We start from the raw sequence: 26,307 nt of genomic DNA on the forward strand, positions 1-26,307 counted from the left end.
GAAAACTGACTTCTCCAGATATTTGCAAGTTTTGTGTCTGTATATTTAATCTGTGGTTCAATGATAACATGAAGACAGAAGCAGGTGTCACGATGACAGAATCAGTCATTTAATGACCAGCAATGTGGCGAGACCCAGCAAGAGAGCAACCACAGCTGCATGTATCCCACCTTCTCCTCTGCCTCATTGTCTGCAGCTGGATTAAACTCACGCCGACTCATCTTTACAAAGTGTAGTGAGTCACTTTTACACTTTGACTGCATGTAGACGTTTGTGGAGTAACCGGATCATGATGAAAACATCTGAGCCTGGGTCTGTGTTGTTCTGTGTGAAATGTGATCCATGATGCGGAACATTTCTCTCATATCTTTGATCAGGTTTGTTGTTGTTTATTTTTTTACTAAATATGCTTTGATGTGGGCAAAATATGAAATTATTAATGTAGAACTTATTATTTTTTTGTTATAAAGTTGTTATAAATTCAACGGTTCACTTGATAAATAGGGCCTCTCCCCAGCATCCAACTGCCGACCTGTCACCACGTCCTGGTGCCAGGACTGCATGTTATTGCATTTTTCTGTCACATGGGGGCAGTGTTGCTGGAAATATGGAATCACATGAAATGCAGCTCCCCTTTGTTTTATTTTTCCTGTTGTCGATTTTGTTCTCATGTGGGAGCAACCTAATTACGTACAAGTTGGGGTACAACCACACTTTTTTAGGAAGATAATCCCATTAACCATCAACTTGGAAAAAGTTTTCAATTGAATTTCTTCGACCATTATTTGTTATTTGTGTTTTTTTCAGCATTCTGTAGCCAGTTTCTTTGCATGGTTAGGTTCTATGCACACCATGATGCATTAAAAAAAATACCCAGAATCCTTCAGACTTTGGTCACCGAGAGCTTTGCAGAGGTAAAAAAAATGAGTCACTGACAGTAGAGTCAGAAACTCTCCTTGTCCCTGAAAGCTGTCCGTGGCCTTTAAGCTGTGCAACGTCATCAAACACAGAAAAGGCCAACTTTACATCATCTGATCATTCACATTTCTTCTGTTTGGCATTTCACAACAGAAATACTTTTTGGCCACAATAATTAAGATAGATGTAAGATAAATATAATATAATATAAATATATAAATTTATTTTTAACTATTAAAATGTGTGAGTGCATGTTTAGCTCATCAGTTACTGAACTTTGAACCTGGAAAAGTAAAATGACAAACATGCCATACCTGCTAATCTCTGTCCATTGATGCTCCAGGTGATGGTAGGAGGTGGTATGCCATCAGCCATACAGTCCAGTCGTACCGTTTCCCCTGGGGCGTACATCTGGTTCTGGGGTTCTGGGGTTCTGGGGGTCTTCAACCAGTATGGAGCGGCTAGGATGGATGTATGGACATTTTCATGATGACATTTTTAGTTGTCATTCAGGAAAAAACACAGCTCAATCTTGTGTAATTGGGTCATAATGGCTCTGAATACAACACCCCCCCCCCCCCCCCCCCCCTGCACTTCCCTTCTATAACATGACAAAATGTCTGCCAAACATTATTAAAACTTAACATTATTAGAATAGATGCTTAAAGATCTAGAGATGCAGGACTAACTGCCCCTTTTCTCTTTGAGTGCAGCTTAATGGATCCATCGGTTATCTACAGCTGCTTCATCTAATTTATGTCTTATGGGGGGTGGGTCTATTCCAGCTGCTTTTAGGCAGACGGATGGATGCACCCTAGAAAGGTTGCCAGGTCATCACAGGACCAACACAAACAAGATAACCATGTATGTTAATATTAAAGCCTAGGGTCAGCTAAATATAATCAGTTTACATAACATACATGTTTAGGTTTAGGTGGTGGGAAGATGCCACGGGTCCACAAGGAAACTCATGTATGAAAAGGGAGAACATACTGTACATCCAAGAAGCTCCCATATGAAATGTTTTTAGAAGGACTTGTTTAAATTTAAGTTTAGATTGACTTAACTGTAAAACAAATATACAAATAAAGTGAAAATGTAAACATTGGGCACTGTCACCCATTCATTGCAGATATTAGCCTCTAAAAACCTAAATAAAGTCCAGAATGCACTGGCAAAGAAGCAAAGCGTTTACAAAATATATAAGACAGTAATCACAGCTTATTTTAACCCATTTATCAACAAAGGACCAGGAGAGTCTTTGAAATAGCAATACAACATTTTGATGATGAGTAATTGTGCAACAAAAATATAGATTTCTAAATATAATTTCAAAATCAACAATTAATTCATACAAAAATTAAAGGTCCCATATTTTTTCAACTATTTCATATGGGTGTCAGAGGTCCAGCAACATTGTTTTTAAAGTGTATTACCTCAAACTCAGCCTTGGTCCTTAATTTCAGCCATTCTGAAAGTAGCTCTAGTGGTTCAACTGAAAACGGGCTGTTTTTGTGTCTGAACCTTTAAATGTTATGAGTGGTGCCTCTTCATGACCCTGTCTGAGAGAGAATCTGAAGCTTGCTGGTGTCTTTTATTTGATTTTAGAGGGCTGGCTCAGCTAGCCAGGGGGGCGGGTCAATGGCGGTATCCACAACCCAGGGAAGTGATTTTTCCCTTCGTGAGGTCACAAAGGGAAAGATCTAAAACTCACTCATTTGATCAGACATTTGCAAAAAACAGGAGCAAGCTAGTGAGAGAGGTGACAGAATTTTGGGCCTCATACAGGCTATGAGGACACATATGACTTTAAAAACCTTTAGAAAGTAAATTTTGCATAATATGGGACCTTTACATCAAACTGCAAAGTATTTTGTAATTACAAATTTTAAACTGAAATATTAAAGAGGAATTGTATATTGAAGTAATAATTCCTTTTTAAATACTGTGATTTGTAAATACTATTTCTAAAAGGAGAAATAAACAAGTCTGGACTAACATGGCAGTGACTTCTTCACTGCATCACGGGAATGCTGAGCATCCTACCTTCCACAGTGACAGTAAAAGAGTGTGTGGTGGAGCCATAGCTGTTAGAGGCTTTACACTGGTACTCCCCTTCATCAGCCTGGGTGATGCTGTTGAAGCTCAGCCAACGGTGGTGATTTTCAACCTTGCTGCTTGTTTCATCCAGTCTGCCATCCTTCTTTATCCATTCCACCCGAGGAGTGGGGCTGATAGATAGATAGATAGATAGATAGATAGATAGATAGATAGATAGATAGATAGATAGATAGATAGATAGATAGATAGATAGATAGATAGATAGATAGATAGATAGATAGACAGATAGATAGATAGATATTATTATGTTTTTATGATATTATTAAAATGATATTATTTTGATATTATTATACACACACACACACACGCGCGCGTACATGCACGCACTTCTACACCAACATAGTAAAGTGCTCACAGGCCTTTGGGGATACATTCAAGGGTGACGCTGTGACCCCTGAGGGCCTGGACCGATGTGTGGGAGCCGTGGGAATGGAAGAAATGAGGTTTTCTACCATTAACATCATTACCTGGAGAGGGAAAAACACAACGTATTCAGCCAACACACACTGAACTCTGTTGGTAAACTGCAGATGATTTCAGGATTACAGGATGGTTTAGCATAGAAATGTGACTTTTTATCATCTCACAAAACAATCTAATCTGAAAAATGACACTATCATGTTGCATCATGGGATTTGTAGTGTTACTCATGGCACATACAGCCCATGAATGTTTTACAAGCAGGCAAATAAACCAATGTCAAACCATTTCTCTGGGTTTTGTTCACAATGCTGAATCTGTTTTATTCTGGTTTAAATTTGAAAATATTTGAAGTTTACTGGAGCCACCTCATCACTAATCTGTTATTTCATACTACTTTTACTTCCCTCACATGTCTATTGAAATGTTTACCAGAAAACAGCTTTTACTGCATCTCTGACCTTAGACTTTAACTTTAGACTTTAACTTATTTCACCTCAACTTTGTTCCAAAATCAGTTTGCAAAAAGAGTTGAGATGTAAAATAAGAAGATTATAAATTCATGTAAATTATGTAAAATGTCTTTGAGTGTCCAAAAGAGCACCATACAAGTTATTATTATTATTATTATTATTATTATTATTATTATTGAATTAACATTTAATAGTTGGTCCAACTTTCTTTCCAGCTCTGTTCTCACATATTCACATACTGTTTACAGTGAGGAACCTTGGAGTTGTTCTGGACCAGATCTGCCCTTTGACTCGCATATAAAGCAGGTTTCTAGGATCTCCTTGTTCCACCTCAGTAATATTCCCAAAACAAGGAACATTCTTTCTCAGAGGGATGCAGAAAAACTAGTCCATGGATTTGTTACTTCCAGATCAGACCCCCCTACTAAGCAAAAGGTCAACAGATAGACTCCTAGCTTCCCATAAACTACGTGAAGCTGTGGTTCAGGGAACAGCAGCAGGTCACGCAGATTGGTGTATGCTAAGCCTCAGAAGAAGAACCTGCTATGAGAGAAGCCAGCTGTGATGTGTATATCTAAAAAAAAAACCTTTGAACTGAGCCTGTGTGTGAGCTGTTGTTGTCCCTGGATGAACCCTGAGAGTAATTATTTAAACATCTTTTATAGTCATTTACAGGTCTCACAAAGCCTGAAATAAACTTGTTTCATATTCATATAACTCATGGGTCTTTTTTGTGAATGTGAGCACTTACTGGGCTTGACGGTGAGTCTGATAGCAGTTTCAGGGAGGATGGTCCTGGCTGCGGCGTACTGAGCATTACAGATGTAGTCTTTTCTGCTGTCGTTCCTCCAAAGATTAGAAAAGTATAAGTTTCCATCCAGGCCGGTCATCACTCTGTCGTTCTGTTCAATGTGCACCATCTCTGAGAACAACAGGACACACACACCCGGACAATTCAACAAATGATCTTGGCAGGGTGACAAAGACATCATGTAAATGAGACTAATTTACATGATGATGACGGACCAGGATTTTTAGCCCTGGTTACACTGAGCAGTTCAGTTTGGTATGGTACAGTGTGGTTCTGGTTACATGTAGGAGGGATCACGTTCAGTTTGGTACAATAAGTACTGTATGATACATCCATCCAGCCATTATTTACACTGCTTCGTCCAATCAAGCGTTGTGGGGAAGCTGGAGCTTAACCCAGCATTTATCAGGTGAGAGGACAGGTCGCCAGTCCATCGCAGGGCCAACATAGAGAGACAAACAACCATTCAGCAAAACCACACACTCACTCCTAGGAAGAACTTAGAGTAACCAATTAACCTAACATGCATGCCAGAGTACACAAGGAGAACATGCAACAAACACCACACAAAAAGGCCACTGTTCGAACCTCCCAAGCCAATATATATATATATATATATATATATATATTTCACAAACCAACAAAAAACAAATACATAAATGAGCTGCAGATACAAAAAATGTTTGTTAAATATTTGTCTATAAAAAATGTGAAAGAGAAGATAATGAATAAATGAATTATTTATTTAAATCTTTAGTATTAAAATTAATAAACTATAAATTCTGTTTAAAGTCATTGTTTTAAAGTCCCTTTTTTTTTGCTAGTGTAAAATCAAGTCATTTTTGTGTTAATAATCCTGATTTGAGCATTTAAATTTATTCCATGAGTTGTTAGCGTGTTGGTCGTCTTTTTGTCTGTGCAGGTTCACATACATGACAAATAAACATCTTATGATGATGTTATTGTGTCACGTCATGTATCTGACAAGGTTTTAGCGGTTAAACTGATTATTTTTCTCAGCAACACACTGCACTAGAAACAAAAGTGAGTTTTCTGTTTTTTGTTTGCCGTTTGGTTTTGTAACGCCTTCTTATGAACCTGAACCTCCGTCTCTTGGATACCACAGACAAGAAAATCTTTCTGATGACCCAGAAACACGCACCTATTTTGCAGCAAATTCTATATTTCTTATTCGGTTATTATTATTATTGTAATAGAAAAAGACAATATCTTGCCATCACATTTTATTATCAGTTATTAAGGAGTAACAGGTTATTAACGGCGTATAAAGTCCAGACCTTCATCAATCTGCTGTAGAGCTGAGCGTGGCTTTAAACTTGAAAAAAAAAACAACTGAGGTTGTGTTAAACTGAAGCCATGAAGAGCTACAAACTGGACAAGAACATGTATATCACTGATACACTGAACAGATAAAAAGCAAGCAAGAAGACAGACTTACTCTTGTCCATCCAGTGGATGTGTGGAGGAGTAGAACTCTTAGGAGGGTTGCAGGTCAGGATGATGCTCGATCCCTCGTAAGCTTCCAAATGTACTTTCTGCTGTTTTTGAAGAACTGGTTGAGCTACAACACAAAGCAGGAGCATAATAACATTAAACTTCAGCAGTGTTAGAAAAGAATCATTTTGATTTGAGCATCAAACTTTCTGAGAGATTTGTTGAGGAAACAACAGAAAACTGCAGCAGGTCTGCAGCCTCTCAGTCCTCCTGGACAACATGTGTTTGCATATTTCCGATTCACATGAAAAACAGAAGGTAAACTTAGATCAGTGACTATTTTTTAATTGAACTTTTACTCCTACTTATACTGTGTACTGTGTATAATTATACATTATTTGATTATTAAAGAGTAAATCCTTGGAGAAATTAAGGGAGGGGCTGGTAAATGAAAGTAAGAAAGGGGGGTTGGTTAAAGGGAGGATGGCTTGGTAAAATAAATAAATACAAACAGCAGACGGGCTAAAGGAGGAGAAGAAAGATGTCTTCTCAACAAAGGAAGGCAGGCGGATTATCTGCTGAGGGATTTAATGACCACACGGAGAACAGGTGCAATGTAATCAGGAAGAGGAACCAAGCATAAAAAGGAAGTCATGAGTACAAAAACAACTGTTACTGGCTTGTTGCTCTTCTTAATGCATCAATTAGTCTTTTCCTCCCATGAATTTTAACAGCTTCTTATCTTCCTGAGTATGAAAAATCTGATTATCTGTTAGCTTGATATCTTTGTGTGTAGAACTTTGTGTACAATATTTGTTTGTGTGTTACTCACGCTCAACTATGACTTCTACGGTTTGTGTCATGGCGGTCCCCAGAGTGTTGGAGGCGTAGCAGCGGTAGCTTCCTGCATAGGACTCTAGGGAAACTGCGAGGTCTTGGTCTTGGGCTCGCAGTGTCCCAGATCCTGTCTGCTCCAACCCAAACTGCTCCCCATCCTTAATCCAGCGGAATCTGAGGGCAGAGAACACCAAAAGAAAATATTTTCAGAACATAAAAAGTTCAAGGACAAATTAAAGGACGGTCTGTTGCATCTTGAAACATCCTAAGTATTAATAAAGCTATTAGTTGTTTTGGAAATGAACAATCTATTGTTTATTGGTTTATTTATCTGGGACAGTACATATTAATGAATATTTCTGTAAACGTGTCAGTATTAGCTGTAAAACTCATTTTCAACTGTTGTCCCTGGACAAGGTGTCAAATGTCAACATTAATTAAAAATCCACAAGTTTAGAAAGCAGTAAAAATGAAGGCTACATATACACATAACACATCATGCTGTGGGCAGGTGCAAACATCAGGGAACATGTGTGAACTTCTTGGTCTCTTGCCGGTGATAACGAAGTGTTGCTCAATTTTCAGCGTTGATGCTCTTCATTTCCAAAGAGATTCCCAAAAATATCCTAAAAGCATTGTGTTCTGGTTGGCTGCCATTAACAAAATCATTCAACAGATAGAAGACATCATTCTTGGAGCTGCCGAAAAGACAACTCCCGACAACCAAAAACAAGAACAGTCTTGCACACTTCAACACAGACGCTGGTAGGTTGCAGGTTTTGTTTTCACCGGCAAGTGGTTCATGGTCACGTTATTACCGGGGTGTGACGTCACTCATAACAATGAATTCTTATTCAGATTCTTCAACCTGTACCGAATAACAAGAGGTAATAACTGGACTTGGGCCAGTTGCACGGACGACCAAATGCAGTGACCTGCAATGCATATTTATGGTTATAAAATCATTAATGATCTGGTGTAGAAACCACTGAGCTGAAATCAGCTGTACTACAACCAGACAACTCTGCTGGAAAGAGACACTAATGTACAAATACAGAAACATGTTGAAAATAGGTCCATGTATATTCAGGGATTTCTTTTTGTTTGTTTTTGTTTGTTTTATTTTTTTGTTTTGTTTCTTTTTGTCATTTGAAACAAAAAATGAAAAATAAAAAAAAACACTCATTTTTTCTTTATTCATTTCCTAATTCAAAACGAAAAATCAGGCAACGAAAACACATGTGCACAAAATGAAAATGGAAAAGAAAAATAAAAAGTTAAGTGTTCTCGTGTCTGCTGCAGCCGACATGGACATCAGCGTGGACACAGAGCCAGACAGTGGGCCACAGTTACTGAGAAGGCTGTCTTCTTAAAGTTAGTCTGTTTTTCATTCTTCATTTTTCCTTTTAACTCTTGAAATAAAATTAACAAAAGTTTGAAAATTAATCATTAAAATACAAACACAAAAACCATATTTTTCAGACAGGACCCTTTTTTGGGACCCTTCCATGGGGGTCACAATCCCACCAATCCGATGCCAAAGGGTGGAGCTCGACACGCTGCAACCTGTGGATTGGCCTTGATGTAAACATGGCTTTTGGTTCAGGCAGGGCAGAGTGCTGAGTCATTAATATCTTTATGAAAACTAATATTACCTGGTCAAATCTCTCTGGAACCCTACTCAGAAACTATTCTTGACATGGCAAAGTGAGGTTCATCATCCAAAGAAATTTCTGCACAAATGTTGCTCAGAAGTTCCACTGAGCGTTCACTCGCTCCATGTAAACCAGGAATGGGAAATAGAAAGAAATGTAGTTCTGACAGTAGAGGTTTGGGAACATCTATGTAAGATACAGCGGAAATCATATGGAAAACTTAAAAATGAAGATTCTGTAAAACTGGTTGTTCTTTGTGTTTGTATTTTGGTGATTTTAATTTTTGTTCTGCAAACTTTAAAACCAAAATCAAAGCATTCTCCGCTTTTTAATTCCATTTTAACAGTTAAAAGGAAAAATGCCTGGAATTTCCTTTTTAGTTTTTTTTATTTTAAAATGAAAATCAAATTTACTTTACATTTTCCCAATATTTCCTGGTGATCTGATGGGATGGTTAACTGCGGGCTAACAGCGCCTTAGCTTTAGCCTGCCTACCTCCGTTAGCTGCTTAGCTACTATTAGCTCTGGGTTAGCTCGGTTAGCTCTTAGCTACAGGCAGCTCGGAGTTCGATGGGTGTCAATCATCTACCCTCACCTTCACAGTCCCCCTCTCATCTCCACCCATTTTTGGATTTTCTGGAAATGATGACACGCGTGACGCTACCAAGATGGTGACGGTGGGAATGAGCTTAAATTTAGCTCTTCAGAAACCTACGCGTGACGTCATTTTTTATATACAGTCTTTGCTCATGACTGAAGGACAGGAACTGCAGTGACAGCAGTCACTTGGAGCAGCACAACACAGCAAAGTCTCAAAATCTAAAATCCGATCTGAGTGCTCGTTTTCCGTTTTTCCATTTTTGTGTTGCCCCAAAAACTTGGAAAATGGTTCCTTTTCAGTTTTTTTGTGTGGGATTAATGAATAACTGACGAGAAAGACATACTTATTATCAGAATATCCCAAAAGTAAAAAAAATAAATAAATAAAAACAAAAAAAATCCATCATCTGATTTAAATGTATTAAAAACAGCAAAAGTTCTACTGTTAGATGCAGAATAGAAGTTATAATTCTGCTAAATTGCCACGTTATCTGTAAGTTCTCAAATTTCCAGATTTTCCCAACAGAGCACTGAGACTGCAGGTTTACTTGTGGTTTCTAGAGTTACGAAAAGCAGAATGGGAGGCAGTGTACTTACGTGGGTGGGGGGTTACCAGAGGCCTCACAGGGAAGAACAATGTCCTCTCGAGAAAAGGCTGTGAATGATGTTGGCAACTCCGTCAGCTCTGGTGGCTGTGACACTAAAAAATTCCACACATAGTAATGAAATGGTTATTGTTCAGTAGAAACAGCATTATTAGTTAAATACAGCGCTAAGTATTGTTATTCTGTTTTCATCAGAAGTAAACAACTGAATTCTCAGAAGTTGGAAATTATCCATGTGCAGATGTAAAAATCTGTGATATTTTTCTCCTGCTTGAGTAAGTAAACTTTTTATCAGAAAAAGAAACCACTTACTGTTGTGTTTTTTATCTGTTCGTCCACAGGAAAGCAGTGAAAACACATAGAGAGAAGGCAAGTTTAAACTCCGGTAGGCTCACTTTTAACCTCAAGTAGCTGTTTCACAGATTTATTGTTATTAATGTCCTGCTTTTCTGACTGGAACTCACTGATGTCCTACGTCCGTTTCTAATTTTCTTCTGTTGTTTTGTTTTTTATTTACCTTTCTTCATCTTTCATTGTCTCTTCTCTTTTTATTCCTACAGCTTTTCTTCCATTTTTGTCTTTCTTTTCTTACTGTAGGCTTTTTTTCTCTCTTACTTTGGGTTGTTAATTGAAGGTTAGGGTTATCCCAATTCCTCCCTTTCTCCACCTTCATCCAGTCCTCTGGGACCTTCATATGGATGCTGATCTTTGACCCTAACCTCTGAAATCAGGGATCCATCTAAACTGTTTAGGATAGCTCAATTGGCTGGTAATGAAGACAATGAATGGACATGCTGGAAGAGAGAGTATATGTAAATGTGTAAAGGAAATTTAGCAAGTCAGAGGAGCTTCGTTTGGCTCAAAAGTTTAGGTAGCTGCAAGTTAGAAGACAAAATTAGTCAAATAGGAGGTGGAAAAATTCTTATAATGTTTAGAGATTACGTCAACAATTACTTCCTGTCACCTGATTGGCTGATTTATAAACTGAAACTATGACACCTGAAGTTTATGTGTGATGTGGGCCATACACAACATTACAATCTGGAAGAGCTCTGTCTCTATTAATGTTGCTGATTAAAGTTTAAAGTATGTATTTCATATTCTATTAACATGAAGGAAAACTACTTCTGCTTTGGTGTGGTGCAGTACTCACAGTGTTTGGGAATGTCGATAGCTCCCTGAGCAATGGAGAAGAGGAAGGCCAAAGGGAAGATGAAGAGGATCAGGGAAAGAATTGGGGGACATGGCCCCCTATAGCTCATCCACTGATGCTGCGACACACACATCTTTCAATGTCCCATCCACGTCCCATCCACCCTGACACTCATCAACACATAAAAACACAAATTCCCTGTCTAGATACTCCAGGAATGTAGTCAGGAGAGCAGAGATGGAAAAATAAACTGGGTTGGAAGTTGTTGGTGGGGTGAGGGGGTGACTTGCTTTCGCAGGTTAGTCTCTGAGTGAAGCTTCGTCAGCTCTACGATCCTTCTTCAGTGGCAAACTGTGGTGAGAAGACAAGAAGGAAGTGGAGAGGAAAAAAGAGGAAGAGGACAGGAAAAGGGAGGAGAAAAAAGATTTTACCAAACATGAACCTGCTGAACAAGACACTTTTTATTACAGATATTTTATAAATTTATTAAATACAGCAGCATAGAAGCCATTTTCACACAAGCAGACTGGAGATCTTCAGACGGTATTTCCAAGGAAACAGATACAGAGTGATTCTTTATGAAGACTTGGGTTTGGTTTAATTTAAGGTAAGGGTGGTGTTCAGCTGTGATGGTTGATGGAAAGTGCCCCCCACCTCTTGGGCCGTGTAACTTCTCTTACACTGAATTATTATTAGTCCAAACAGCTTCTCTTTTGTTCCTCTGTGACAACTGAACACTGTCCCATGACGGTAGGGGGAGGGGTGTTTTTAACAGATGGTCATTTCCCCCCTTTTTGTTCCTTCTTATTGTAAAAGGAAGTGAAGATTAAACTCTGATTAATTTATGTCTGTGGAAAACTTTCTAATTCTGCCATCAGTTTATTTAGTTATAAACAACTGCACACACTAATAACCAACTCCTTACTGCCAAGATGTGATGTATACAACCAAACTCAGCCTGGGGGAGAATGGGCATCCTACATGTCACACTATTTAACTTCCAACAATCACAGCAGAATCATAATGGTTCTGTTTTTATATCTTTTTAATCACAATCACAGCAGGCTGGTGGGGTTGGGGGGTGGGGGGGGCAGATGTCGCCATGAGGCTCTAAGTGGTTTCATCTGGGGGTGTCAGCTGGTCAATACAGGCTTCATACAGCGCCTGATAATGACACAAACTCCCCTGACACACCAACATTTGCTTTTCATTGTGAGGATTCTGATTCACACTGTCCACAAAAAAAACAAGTCAATCAGTCCTTTGTCCCAAAGAAAGAACTGATTAAGATACCTGACATGCATTAAACATCCCTCATCAGTCTCTATCATGGCATCACCTAAAACTGGTCCTCACAAACATGCATAGATAGATAAGCAGATACCGGAAAATATGTGTTGACTTTCACTTCCCATTCCTCCCAGATCCCACCAGTTCATTTCATTCATGACGTAGTTCACACACCCACACCCACACAAGCTCAGTCACATGCTCACAACAATGAACACACACGTCTCTCCACCTGTCTCTCTTTCTGCCTCTCCTCTTGTCTCTCCACCTGCCTCTCCTCCTACCTCATCTCTTGCGTCTCCTCCTGTCTCTCCTCCTGTTTCATCTTCTGTGTCTCCTCCTGTCTCTCCACCTGTCTCTCCTCCTGCCTCTTCCCCTCTCTCTCTACCCCTCTCTCCTCCTGTATCTCCACCTGCTTCAGGATCTCCACCTGTCTCACCACCTGCCTGCCCCCCGCCTCTCCACCTGCCTCTCCTCCTGTCTCTCTTTCTGTCTCTCCTCCTGTCTCTCCACCTGTCTCTCCTCCTACCTCTTCCCCTGTCTCTCTACCCCTCTCTTCTCCTGTATCTCTACCTGCTTCAGGATCTCCACCTGTCTCACCACCTGCCTGCCCCCCTGCCTCTCCACCTGCCTCTCCTCCTGTCTCTCTTTCTGTCTCTCCTCCTGTCTCTCCACCTGTCTCTCCTCCTGCCTCTTCCCCTCTCTCTCTACCCCTCTCTTCTCCTATATCTCCACCTGCTTCAGGATCTCCACCTGTCTCACCACCTGCCTGCCCCCCTGCCTCTCCACCTGCCTCTCCTCCTGTCTCTCTTTCTGTCTCTCCTCCTGCCTCTCCACCTGCCTCTCCTCCTATCTCTCTTTCTGTCTCTCCTCCTGTCTCTCCACCTGTCTCTCCTCCTGCCTCTTCCCCTCTCTCTCTACCCCTCTCTCCTCCTGTATCTCCACCTGCTTCAGGATCTCCACCTGTCTCACCACCTGCCTGCCCCCTGCCTCTCCACCTGCCTCTCCTCCTGTCTCTCTTTCTGTCTCTCCTCCTGTCTCTCCACCTGTCTCTCCTCCTACCTCTTCCCCTGTCTCTCTACCCCTCTCTTCTCCTGTATCTCCACCTGCTTCAGGATCTCCACCTGTCTCACCACCTGCCTGCCCCCCTGCCTCTCCACCTGCCTCTCCTCCTGTCTCTCTTTCTGTCTCTCCTCCTGTCTCTCCACCTGTCTCTCCTCCTGCCTCTTCCCCTCTCTCTCTACCCCTCTCTTCTCCTATATCTCCACCTGCTTCAGGATCTCCACCTGTCTCACCACCTGCCTGCCCCCCTGCCTCTCCACCTGCCTCTCCTCCTGTCTCTCTTTCTGTCTCTCCTCCTGCCTCTCCACCTGCCTCTCCTCCTATCTCTCTTTCTGTCTCTCCTCCTGTCTCTCCACCTGTCTCTCCTCCTGCCTCTTCCCCTCTCTCTCTACCCCTCTCTCCTCCTGTATCTCCACCTGCTTCAGGATCTCCACCTGTCTCACCACCTGCCTGCCCCCCTGCCTCTCCACCTGCCTCTCCTCCTGTCTCTCTTTCTGTCTCTCCACCTGTCTCTCTACCCCTCTCTCCTCCTGTATCTCCACCTGCTTCAGGATCTCCACCTGTCTCACCACCTGCCTGCTCCCCTGCTTCTCCACCTGCCTCTCCACCTGCCTCTCTTTCTGTCTCTCCTCTTGCTCTAGCTCTGGTCAGAATTGTAAGCTTTTTGTACAAAGTGAAGTTAAAGTGGGGACAGCCAATCACCTTATCGAGAACTGATGACGTGATTCGTTACAGATGAAGAGTTCAAATCTCTCAGCTGATTGCACAATGGAAAATGACGGACAAGTAATTTCTTTGTCCATGAGGTCAGCCTGTTATTTAATAAAGATTTATAGCTGATTTATGTTGTTTAATACATTAGGTTTTAATCTGTCTGCCGCTTGTACAGCAACTGGTCTACATCTATCCAGATTCACTAAGAAAGTTCTTCAGAAGCTCCTAGAAACTGCTGCAGAGGAACCTTCATTGACATCTTTACCAATTTTCCATTGTTAATTTTATTATTATATTACGTTATATATACACACGTGGACAAAGTGTTGGTACCCTTTAGTTAATGAAAGAAAAACTCACAATGGTCACAGAAATAACTTGAATCTGAGAAAAGTAATAATAAATAAAAATTCTATGAAATCTAACCATTGAAAACCAGACATTGCTTTTCAACTATGTTTCAACAGAATTATTTAAAAAAAAAATAAACTCATGAAACAGGCCTGGACAAAAATGATGGTACCCTTAACTTAATATTTTGTTGTACAACCTTTTGAGGCAATCGCGGCTATCCAACAATTCCTGTAACTGTCAATGAGACTTCTGCATCTCTCAGCAGGTATTTTGGCCCACTCCTCATAAGCAAACTGCTCCAGTTGTCTCAGGTTTGAAGGGAGCCTTTTCCAGACGGCATGTTTCAGCTCCTTCCAAAGATGCTCAATAGGATTTAGGTCAGGGCTCATAGAAGGCCACTTTAGAATAGACCAATGTTTTCCTCTTAGCCATTCTTGGATGTTTTAAGCTGTGTTTTGATTCATTGTCCTGTTGCAAGACTCATGACCTACGACTGAGACCAAGCTTTCTGACACTGGCCAGCACATTTCTCTCTAGAATCCCTTGATAGTCTTGAGATTTCATTGTACCTGCACAGATTCAAGACACCCTGTGCCAGATGCAGCGAAGCAGCCCCAGAACGTAACAGAGCCTCCTCCATGTTCCACAGTAGGGATGGTGTTCTTTTCTTCATATGCTTCATTTTTCCGTCTGTAAACATAGAGCTGATGTGCCTTGGTAAAAAGTTCCATTTTTGTCTCATATTTCTGAATAATATGTGCAACTGTAGTCATAGAAATATCAAGCTGCTAGGAGATGGTCTTATAGCCTTTACCTTTAACATGCTTGTCTATAATTTTCTTTCTAATCTCCTGAGACAACTCTTTCCTTTGCTTCCTCTGGTCCAAGTTGAGTGTGGTACACACCATGTCACCAAACAGCACAGTGACTACCTGTAGCCTATATATAGGCCCACTGACTGATTACAAGATTGTAGACAACTGTGATGCTAACTAGTGGACACACTTTGGATTAACATGTCCCTTTGGTCACATTATTTTCCGTCTTTTCTAGGGGTACCATCATTTTTGTCCATGCCTGTTTCATGAGTTTATTTTTTTAAATAATTCTGTTGAAGCATGGTTGAAAAGCAGTGTCTGAATTTCATTGGTTAAATTTAATATAATAAAAGTATTTATTATTACTTTTGTCAGATTCAAGTTATTTCTGTGACCATTGTGAGTTTTTCTTTCATTAACTGAAGGATACCAACAATTTTGTCCACGTGTGTGTGTGTGTGTGTGTGTGTGTGTGTGTGTGTGTGTGTGTGTGTGTGTGTGTGTGTGTGTGTGTGTGTGTGTGTGTGTGTGTATATATACACATACATACACACATTTACACTGCAGTAAATGTGGGTCATAATCACAATAAAATTTATTTTTACAATCCTAACAAATATCAGACACACAAGCACCTCACCCTGGCCTGATCATCTTGAATGTTTCTGTCCATTTGTCCACACATAGAAGCAAATAAAATCTTTTTTACTGTGACAGTAAATAAGCAAAAACATTCTTAGAGTATAAAACCTGATAGCAACAGAAAACAATCTAACTGTGGAATCGAGGTAGTGCAAATGCTACACATGGGTCAAAGATGATATGTGCACTGGTCACATTGCAACAACAGCCATCTTGTGATCTCCTTGTTCCCACAGCAATACTGGCCATCTTGTGACTTCACCAGCCACATAAGTAAGTCATAATTGTTGTGCTTTAATAAATGTATTGTTATATTTTTAAAGAACTGTCATTCGCTCTGTAAGCACAAACAACAGTGAGGACTCACTCCCCCCACCTGAAGGCAAAAGGCAGCTACCCTTTCGAAAAGAGAACATACAGGCACCAAGTCAGGGGCATCGAGTATGCTCACACCTGCTCAACGCCTTTCACTGGGAGCAACTCCAGAGTGAAAGAGAGTCCAGTCCTTCTCAAGGAGGCTGGTTCCAGAGCCCAACCTGTGTGTTGAGTTGAGTCTAGCCATATCTTGCCAAAACCACTTGACCTTGCACACTGTCTTAACAGTGAGGCAATGTTCCACATACCTAAAGCTAGCATCTGCAGCTTAGGATCTAACCGCCATGGTCCCTACTTTCAGCCATCACCCAACCCACATTGCATCTGACCCACATTGCATCTGACCCCCATGGCCCCTCCCACGGGTGGTAAGCTCACAGGTGGGGGAGCCCAAGCCAATGCAAAATACACATGAAAGTTTGAAGATGGCAGTGCATGACAACATTTGAAATGGACATCGCTGCACGTAAGGAATCATAAGTTGGCCTTTAGTGGAGTTCCAGTCTAAACCACAAGGTCCACTCAACAACCTTAATTAAACATGACTCGCTCTCCTAACTTGTGCTATCTGAGCTCACAGATTTTACTGAACCAATCAGAGCCAATCAGGACTAATCAGAGATAAAGGATCTGTTTTGTTTTGATTGTTTTTTTTTTTTTTATCTTAGATGGTATAGTCAGTTACATGATGACCAGAATCTACCAGAACTGCAGGATTTACCATTTGAGTAGAAGAGGAAAGATTAAGAAGAAATGCAGCAGTTTGAAATGATCATTTTTTTTCCTAATTAAAGCAGCTTTTTGTATATATAAAAAAAAACAGGAAAAATAAATGCCCAAGGCCAGACTGTTTATTGGTAAAGAGTTATGTCTATTATTTTTTTAAGTTATGGCCAGCAGTACTTTTTTCCTTTTTAAAAGCTTTCCCTAATATTCCAAGTGCAAACTCTCAAATTACTGCTAACCATGTTTTTTATACATTTTCTTAAAATTTGTAAAAGATGTAGTTTGACAATAATAATAAAGAAAACAGTAACTGTGTTTCCAGGCAGTCTAACTGCAGACAGAGCATCATGTCTCAAACATAATCTTCAACTCTCTGTTAAACAAAATGATCACCTGCTTCCTTCACCTGAGAGAAAAATAAACATGTCACTGTGCTCCTTCGCTTGAGCTGGACCATGTTCAGAACAAAAATAACATTTTGAAACTATTAATTTATTTACACATGGTTTGATTTAGATATGAGTTAATAAAGTTCCAGGTTTGAGTGGTGGTGTCTAATTTATCATGATGATATTTTCTTCTGAGCATACTACAGTAGAATGCTTAATTACACATTAAAATCATAACATTTTTCTGGTGAGGGATGCCCCCAGGCCCTCTAAGGGGGCTTAATCTGTCACCTTTTTTATACTTTCTGAGTTTGCAGGTATGGAAAACTAAAACATGTGAGAATGTTGCAGAAGTGTCAGAATTAAGATATTTGCTCCTGTCTGAGTAAATTCACCTGGAACACAGTAGAAAATGTAAATGATTATCTCCTCCAAAAAGAAAAGCACATTACTTTAAGTAAAAACCAGAGGATAGCAGCCAAATTCCTATAGAAGTGAGTAAAGTAGTCCTAGGAAATAGTAAAGACATGTCTGACGAGGAGCTGTGCTATAGTAGAAGAAGCAAAGCTGAGCAGATAGGAGGCGTGAATACTTCACTTTAAAACCCTTTCATCTGTGTGCAAAGATCTTTTGTACTGTAGCTTATGCTGCCCCTTATATCCTGCCCCTGCCAGGTCTAGTCAAGAAGAGGTTAACTCTAGATGGCATGGTCAGATATAAAAGAAAAGATTTCAAATGTGAAGTCTTTGGATACTGAAATCACTGTTGAGGGCAGGGGTTTCCAAACTTTTCCATGCCAAGGACCCCAAAACAGCTTTAACTTCTTACCGGGGACCCCCAAATTCACAGACAAAATATGTAAAGAAACATAAAGTATGAAAATGTATTTTCTTACTCCTTTTTCACTGTTATTGTGTTTGTTTAGCATTAGAAAAAAATTAATGAACATCTTTTCAGCACTGTATATTCCCACTGAATAATAAACTTTTCAACAAATTGTTGGCAGATAATAACAAAACAAAAGAAATCAAGCCGCTCAAAGAGGACACATTTTGGGCAATCATGGCCATTTTTCTGTATGGCTGTAAAGCCACCTAATGTATGCTGCATTATATTTCAGGATTTTAGTCGGCCATGAGTTCTTTTTTTTTTTTTTTGTAGCAGAGTTCCCTGCAGCAGGGCTGTTGGTTTGCTCCTTTGGTCTATTTGTTGTAAAAAAAAAAAAAAAAACTGTCTATTTTGTGCTAGCTAGCTACAAGCTAGCTGGCTACATGCCAGTTGGCTACATGCTAGTTGGCTACATGCTAGTTGGCTACATGCTAGTTGGCTACATGCTAGCTGTAGAAGCAGAGCAGCCTGATAACTGCCAGGGCTTCACACGTAACATCATGCTGAACTTGCTGCTGAACTTGTTTTCCACATGAAAAACAGCCAGAAAAGAATAAATAAATAAATCTTGGTGAATGAACATTCGATTAGCCGAGTTCATAATAAAAATGAATCAGATTAAAATGATCCAGGTGGGAACTAAACGTGTTGCAGCTTTGCTCTCCAGTTGTTGGTGAATCTACTGATTTATGGACAGAATCAGGCTGAAGTTTCCAGCTAACTTGCTTTAGGCAAAAGCTTCTTATTAACTGATTGATATGTTATTGTCATAAATTTTCATAAAATACTAAAAAACAAGTTTCTGTGATTCATCTGTGTCGGAAGTTTGCTGCTCAGAGTCATTCCACAAATAATTCTGAAATGTAGAGGTTATTGCAGTTTCATCTAATTTTTTAGTTTCCTGTTAGGGTTCAACTCGGGTTTCAGGTTCAGGTTCAGGTTTTGTCTCCTGGTGTTCTGAGCTGATGTATGAAATACTGATTTTTCTTTGTGACGCTGTAAGACTAACATCTGCCACCGCAGCTAAGTTAGCCAAGCTACACCATTTCCCACGTGGGAGATCCTATTTCTTCATCCTTACTCGATTCAGAAAGCCTTGATTTTCATCTCCTCCATCCCTCCTCATCACATTTTCCTCTTTCCTCTCTTTTCTTTTTTCCTCTTTGTCTTCCTTCCAGACAGAACAGGAGCATTAAAGTGGATGAAGATGAGACATTTAATGTCAGCCTGCCATTTAATCACATATAAGTTTGTACTGTGTCCATCTTTGTGTGAATTACCAGTCCCTCCCATAATTTGTCATCGTTCCCCCATCGCCATGGTAACTCCCTGACTCCAACAGCATCAGCAATATGTCCCCCATCCCCCAGTGCAGAGCCTCCTTCCTTTTTCCCATCCCCCACCCCGTCTCACCACACCTCTCCCTGCTTTCTTTCCGGTGCCACTCCCTTCATCTCATCCACCTCCTCCACTCATCCCTCCTTCTGTTTTCCTCAAATACAGAGAAAAATATGGTTCTGTTCCTTCCCACTGTTTCCCCCTGAGTTTATAGCACAATGATAAAGAAACCATCTTGTTTGCGGGAATCATCTTTTTTCTCCCTCTCTCTCCCACCCTGCAGCTCTCAGATAACAAAGTCTGGTACAGTATTTTCATACCAACATATCTGAAGTTTGTAATTTAAACTAAATAATCTGATGAAGATGCAGCAGCATTAAAGTTTAAAAACGTCATCACAGAAGTTTATTTCTGAAACGACTAAAAATCTTATTTTTATAGTTTCTTTTTAAATTTTGTTCAAAAATAAACAATGAATTGTTTTACTTTACAAATGAGAAGAACTGTGAATAAAACCAGTTTCAACTTTACAAATCCCAGTATGATGTTTTCAGATGTTTCACAATACACAGATTGCACAAACACTTCCTGTTTTCATGCTAAACATAATAATAATTTTATAATTAATTATTTATTTATTTATTTGGTCAGAAAAATGTCACAAAAATAGCCAAAACTTTTTTTCAGTTTTCTGCTTCAGTGGGAAGCCAAAAAGACTCAATTTACTTTCTTTCTGGAAAAGAAAAAGCTGCATTCCTCTTACCTATTCTTTGGGCTTTTTGCTGGTGAAAGGCGTATCAGGATCTATATGACAATTATATGGGAAAGGCATTTTACTGGAAATCTGACAAGTAGAGAATTTAAAATCACTGTCTCAAAATGATCCCCTGATGAAAATATCAAGTCCCACCAGTTTATCTATCTGCTGGTCGCTTTAAATACAGGCAGACTGAAATAAATACAGTGGAACTCTCTGAACAGAGCATTTACCAGGACGATGGGGGGCTTTAACAACTTCTTATGCAAGTAAGAAAAACATCATGAAATGAGCCATTAAAAAAGGTTTTCCAAAATTATAAACTACCTTAGTCTTCAGTCACAAAACAAAGAGGTCAGAAACATCCCAGATTAACCTTTACATGCTGATGAGACGTAAAGATCATTGATCTGCTTCAGTTCCTGCAGTGATCAATAGGATCACTGTCTGCAAGGAAAAGAAGTCCAGTAGCACGAGTTTGTGTTTTATTGGAAAAAAAACATAAATACATTTTTTTTAAAAATCAGAGAAAACAGGATCAGAGTGAAAAAACAGGCAAATTGTGTATTTTTGGATTTTGAAAATTGAACACTACAGATATGCAGACAGAAGAAAAAGTCTTAAATATTGAAATAAAAAGGTTTTATAAAAGAGCGAGTTATCTTTGTCCAACACAAATAATTCTCACAAACAAAAAGTGAATTAATAACAAGTAAAATAATTAAATATGTGAAAACATGGACTTGGTTGAATATGTTTTAGTGAACACAGGGTGAGCCTGAATAAAGATGACACATATATAAGTAAATAAGTAAGTAAAATAATAAATAAAAATAACAGTCAGGACCTGCAGGAAGACGCCAGGTCACTGTGTGACGGTTAACACACCAACTCTGTAAGTTGATCATCATCTCCATCGTTTCAGCCGCAAAGACTCAAATGATTCATTCTCATATATCAAAATACCTTATTGTAAAAACAATATTATATCATATGTCTGGATGTTTCCCTCAGCTCGGTCAACACACCAGGAACTGATCACCGTTGTCCAATGACTGTTCCGAGTTTCTGTCGCATAAAAAGATATGATAAGAACACCTGAATAAGGCGCTTCCCAGTCGGAAGAAAAGAAGAGTCTGTTTTTATGTGGAAACTAAAAATGTTTTCACACATAAACACCAGAGATTTTAAGACATTTTTCCACAGTTGCTGCTCACAAGCACAGAAAGCTTTGTGCAGGACCTGGATCTGTGAGAGGAAGTGCATGAGTCCAGCCCAACCTATTTTCATTGAAGACCCACATGGACTCTCTCACCTGCCCAATGCTCAAACCATGCTGTGCTACACAATTTTATTATCTGCTACTCACCATAAATTATGGATTTTAAGTCCAGTCATTCAATTAAACCAAAGTTAAGATAAACATCAACATATAACCTGACTTTTTCTTTTTATGTACGGACCAATCTTCTGCACTGTGGTGTTTCTCACGCATGTTTCATTAATTAAATAATAGAGAAAAAATTCAGGTTACCAAGACAGACATGTTTGTAGCTCACTGACCTCACGAAACATAGTACATGGACCAGAACTGACCTCACTAAACCACAGAACATGGACCAGAACTGATTGGATGCAAGTTTGTTTGTTTTTATTTATTTTTTTATTTCTGACCAAGGATATATGTTTTAATATATTGTTGTCTAGCAGATTTTAAGTTATTCACTTTGGGACCCAACAGTTTTGAGACCCCAAAAATACTTGTTCTATGTGGATAAACTGTACAGATGATTAAAAAATATATATATAAAATAAAAACAACAGCTGATACACTCTAACTCATCTCTGTGTGGACATGGACTTGATTTTAACAATCACACAGATCTGTACAGTCAGATCTTTGGGGACCCCCTCTGCTCTTTGCCCCAGGTTGGAACCAATGAGCTAGATCATGCAGGTGATGCTGAAAGATGGTGAGAACAGATCCTGTTTGCATTGTCATTGCTGATATCTGCTCACAACACCAAGGACTGAGTGTAAAGCAGCAAACACAACCAACTCTTCGGCATACACTTGTGTAAACAGCAGCAGGATTACTGACACGTTTCTATAACATCCAACCAGCTGATGTTCCAGAAAACTCTCATCAGAAAACAAGTTTAGTTGACATTTATATTCTCACATGGCAGCGCTCTAGAATAATCTCTAGAACATTTCAGTTCTCCAGTTTAAAGGCAGCTGAAGAAACCTGCTTTCACTCATCAGTGTCTTACCGGTGAAACACGGTCTTCATTAACCCACTATTCTTCCTTTTAATTCACACACAACAGATACATGTGGGATGTTGCTGTTTCCTTTCACTCATCAAAGCACCATCATCCTGTCAGTGACTGGAAACACTGATTGATTGGAAACAAGACCCGTCCAGACACAAATCAGATGTGCAGCCCTCTACATTTACAGACTGACAGTGGAAATCTCATCAGAACCGCCATCATCTTGGCCATTGTCATTATTTACTTTCTCTCCTTTCATACCAGTCATGACAGCAGCTGTGTGAATTCTTTGGACCACAGTTTTAGCTTCAGGATCAAACTGGACTCTTGAGTCCAGAGGTCTGGCAAAACTATTCTGGCATCTGATGTGTGGTTTTGTTTACCAGCAGAAATAGTAGCCGGCTCAGGTGGTAGAGCAGGTCATCCAATAATATAAGGTCGGCAGTTCGATTCCAACTCCTCCAGTGATCTGTCGTTGTGTCCTTGGACATGACACTTCACCCTCCTTGCCTCCAGTGTCTGCATCACAGGTGTATGAATGTTCCGTAGTGGTTGGTGAGGCTGTAGCCGTGGATTGGCTGCCATGTTTCCAACAATCTGTCCCAAGACAGCTGTGGTGACACATGTAGCTTCCCATCCCCAAGACCACCCAAAATACCTTGTCATATTAGTATATAGCATATAATATTAGTTTTCAGCCAGCTGGGTTAGTCCTTTCTTCACTGCTGCAGATTTATCTTTAGTTTTTCTGCAGCTTGACTAGGCTCTGGTGGAAGAACTGGTGTAACTGGAGGTTGTATTTGTAGAAACTGCCCAGTCCAGTAGAGGTAGAGGATTAATAAGGCACATTTACAGCATCCAGAAAGTCAAATAAAACCAAAACAAACCTGTTGGTGTAGCATGATGAAGCCATGACATTTAAAGCCTTAAAACTATAAATAAAATCTGGATTCAGAAACTAAGAGAAAGTCAGTGAAAGAAAGACATGTTTGGAGTGAAGAGATGATTAAAGTTATGTAATGATGTGGCTCTAGCTGGAAACCAAAGCAGGGAAGCTTCAGCATACTGGGATTAAGCTTAGTTTGGTTTATATTAGAATATACACATTTACACACACACACGTGCACATTGTCTGTGTCCTATCTGGAGTAATCAGAGTAATTAGAGTCCATTTTAAATCTGTTTTCCATCCTCTTTCTACCTTGTTTAGACTCAGACCCATGTTGAACCCTGACCCAGCTGCAAGACAAACCACATGCAAGCTCACCCCAACATCAATGATGAATCAGCAGCTACGACAGAAAGCTGGAAAAACCCCACAGGGACGGAGAACATGTTAACTCCTGCTGCTTGCTTGTGTGTAACGTACTTTGATGCATGCATATGCAGACTTCTGCCTGCATGTTTTGCTTGACTGTTTTTTATTTTATGTCTTCTTTTTCTTCTTATTTGGTGTTAGTTATGCGGTTGTCTTGTTTTGGGATTTAGTGGCCTTGTCTCTATGTTGTGTAGGTTCCAGAAATGTCATTATCACTTGTCTCTGCTCACTTTTTTGATCCGTTTTAGCTCATTGATTAACAGTTCTAGATAGACATACACTTGTTTTCTTCTCAATTTTCTGTATCTGTTTTTCCTGATTCCAGGAAGCCTGATGTGAGGGACAGCCGATGAAAACTAGCCCTTTGGCTAAATCAGGCCTATTTAGAATTGTTTATATATATATATATACATATATATATACATATATATATATATATATATATGTATATATATATATACACTAAGAAACTTGTTCATGTGACAATACTGATAGAAGAGCTTAAAGATGATCAACTTTAGGTGCTGCATCATCATCAGTGAGGCAGAACTCCAGATTAAAGTAATCAAACAGAGCTGATAGTAAAGGGGTGCTAACTATGACTCAGCTGATCTTGAGGTAACATCAGTGAAGCTGTGAACGTTATAAGATTTTATTTTCTTATACAAGTATTTCCAGGTTTACAGACTCTGTTCTTGTATTCCTGCTTTTACTTATTCCAGTCCAGTATCTGGATACTGACATTGTAATCTGAGTACTTTTTACTCAAACTGGCTGAGGATGATTCTGCTCCTAACAAAGACGAGCCAGTGTCAATGTTTTTATTTTCTATAGCTTTTTGACCCTAATGAACAATTTATATAGTTAACTCAGAAAATGAATGTATCTTTGGGTTTTAAAATAACTCCTTTAAAAAGAACCGTTCAGATGTCCACCCAGGACATCCAGATGTCCATTCAGGACAACAAACCAAACATCCACTCAGGACGTTCACTCAAGACATCTATGTGTACTCAGGACATCCCTTCAGGATGCCTATATGTCCACTCAGGACATTCGGATGTCCACTCACTACCACAAAGCCAATGTCCATCACTAGGAGAATATCTGTATTTAAAATGAATGTTCATGTAGGTTTGCCCCTCCCTGAAAACCATTCACCCCCCCATAACATGCACGCTATTTTCCACACACAGCTGTTTTAAGAACCAACGTATTTATGACATACACACACACACACACACATAAACACACATAAACTCACTAACACACATCCATCCTTGCTAACCTTCATCTCAGTATCAATCCTGTAGTTTTCTCAGAGACTATGTCTTCACCGTCCAGCTCAGATCTATTGTACAGACACACCCTTTAGCTTGCCCACCCTCACTGGTCCACGCACACTCACATGCACACACACACCAACCCAGGCTGTGATGCTTTTGTTACCTGTGTGGGTCTTTGTCTTTTTATCTTTTATTCTTTATTCTGCTTTATTTGTCCTCTTCAGGCTCTGTCCTCCATCTCTCTTTGTCTTCCTGTCTCCATGTCCTCTTTGTCCTGTCCAGTTGCTCGTATCCGTCAGTCTTTTTTGTCTTGAATCCAGAGGGGAACATGAAACACACCCTTCTCAACACTGCTTCTAATCCCTCCCTCCTTTCTCCCCTGATTCCTGATTGGCTGCTTCACAGAGATGACATCAGCCTCTCTCCCTGTCTCTTTTCTCTTCATCTTTACTTCCATCCTATCCTCCCCTCTCCCTTTTCTGGCTTATATCTTTAATTTTTCTCTGAGCCAATCAGGTTTTAGCCTGTTCTGGATATTTAAAATTTTAATTTAATTTAAGCCTTTATTTCTAGCTAGAAAGGCCTGTGGGTTTGACAGAAGAAAAACCAGCAGCTGGAGGAAGTTATTTAGAATTAGTCTCACGGGTAAATTAGTTTTCTCCATCCAGCCTTGTGCTGATCCTTGGTGTTATTTTTATCATGTGTGTTATCATCACGCTAAACAGTTAATAAAAGAAAAAATCTTTTTCGTTTCTGGAATATTTCCAAATTGAAACCTCTTGTGTCCAAAGTTGAATTGGAGATTTTTATTCGTGTTTTTATATCTTCCCATTTAAAAAACTGTAATTATAAATAGTAAGGAGGTTAACCGCATTCAAATCATCCTGCAAGGCTTTAAACACACAAACAGGTCTGAATCAGCCTGTTTTAGTCTCCCTTCACTGGTTATCAGTGAATTTTAGATCACATTTTAAAATCTTGACTCCAGCTTTTGGAGCCTCGGATGGTCGAGCTGCTCCTTATGTG

General features: G+C 39.6%; 1 protein-coding gene across 4 annotated transcripts in view; it reads right to left on the bottom strand.

Annotated features, from left to right (window-relative positions):
• LOC121652167 (neural cell adhesion molecule L1.1-like) overlaps positions 1 to 25,629 on the bottom strand; it is a 66,170-nt gene extending 40,541 nt beyond the window's left edge. For 2 of the 4 annotated variants that reach the window (XM_042004794.1, XM_042004793.1), the window contains exons 1-10: positions 25,445 to 25,629; positions 11,049 to 11,399; positions 10,208 to 10,222; positions 9,888 to 9,990; positions 7,031 to 7,209; positions 6,203 to 6,325; positions 4,684 to 4,854; positions 3,395 to 3,506; positions 2,965 to 3,149; positions 1,233 to 1,379 (exon numbers count right to left, since the gene is read on the bottom strand). In XM_042004794.1, coding sequence (XP_041860728.1) covers positions 1,233 to 1,379; positions 2,965 to 3,149; positions 3,395 to 3,506; positions 4,684 to 4,854; positions 6,203 to 6,325; positions 7,031 to 7,209; positions 9,888 to 9,990; positions 10,208 to 10,222; positions 11,049 to 11,181 — 1,168 coding nt within the window. In that variant the 5' untranslated portion in view covers positions 11,182 to 11,399; positions 25,445 to 25,629. The remainder of the gene's footprint in view (positions 1 to 1,232; positions 1,380 to 2,964; positions 3,150 to 3,394; positions 3,507 to 4,683; positions 4,855 to 6,202; positions 6,326 to 7,030; positions 7,210 to 9,887; positions 9,991 to 10,207; positions 10,223 to 11,048; positions 11,400 to 25,444) is intronic. The other 2 variants (XM_042004796.1, XM_042004795.1) reach the window with 1 other exon arrangement.
• Between the last annotated feature and the right edge of the window lie 678 nt (positions 25,630 to 26,307).

Source organism: Melanotaenia boesemani, chromosome 13 (genome assembly GCF_017639745.1).
Source record: "Melanotaenia boesemani isolate fMelBoe1 chromosome 13, fMelBoe1.pri, whole genome shotgun sequence".
NCBI lineage: Eukaryota > Metazoa > Chordata > Actinopteri > Atheriniformes > Melanotaeniidae > Melanotaenia > Melanotaenia boesemani.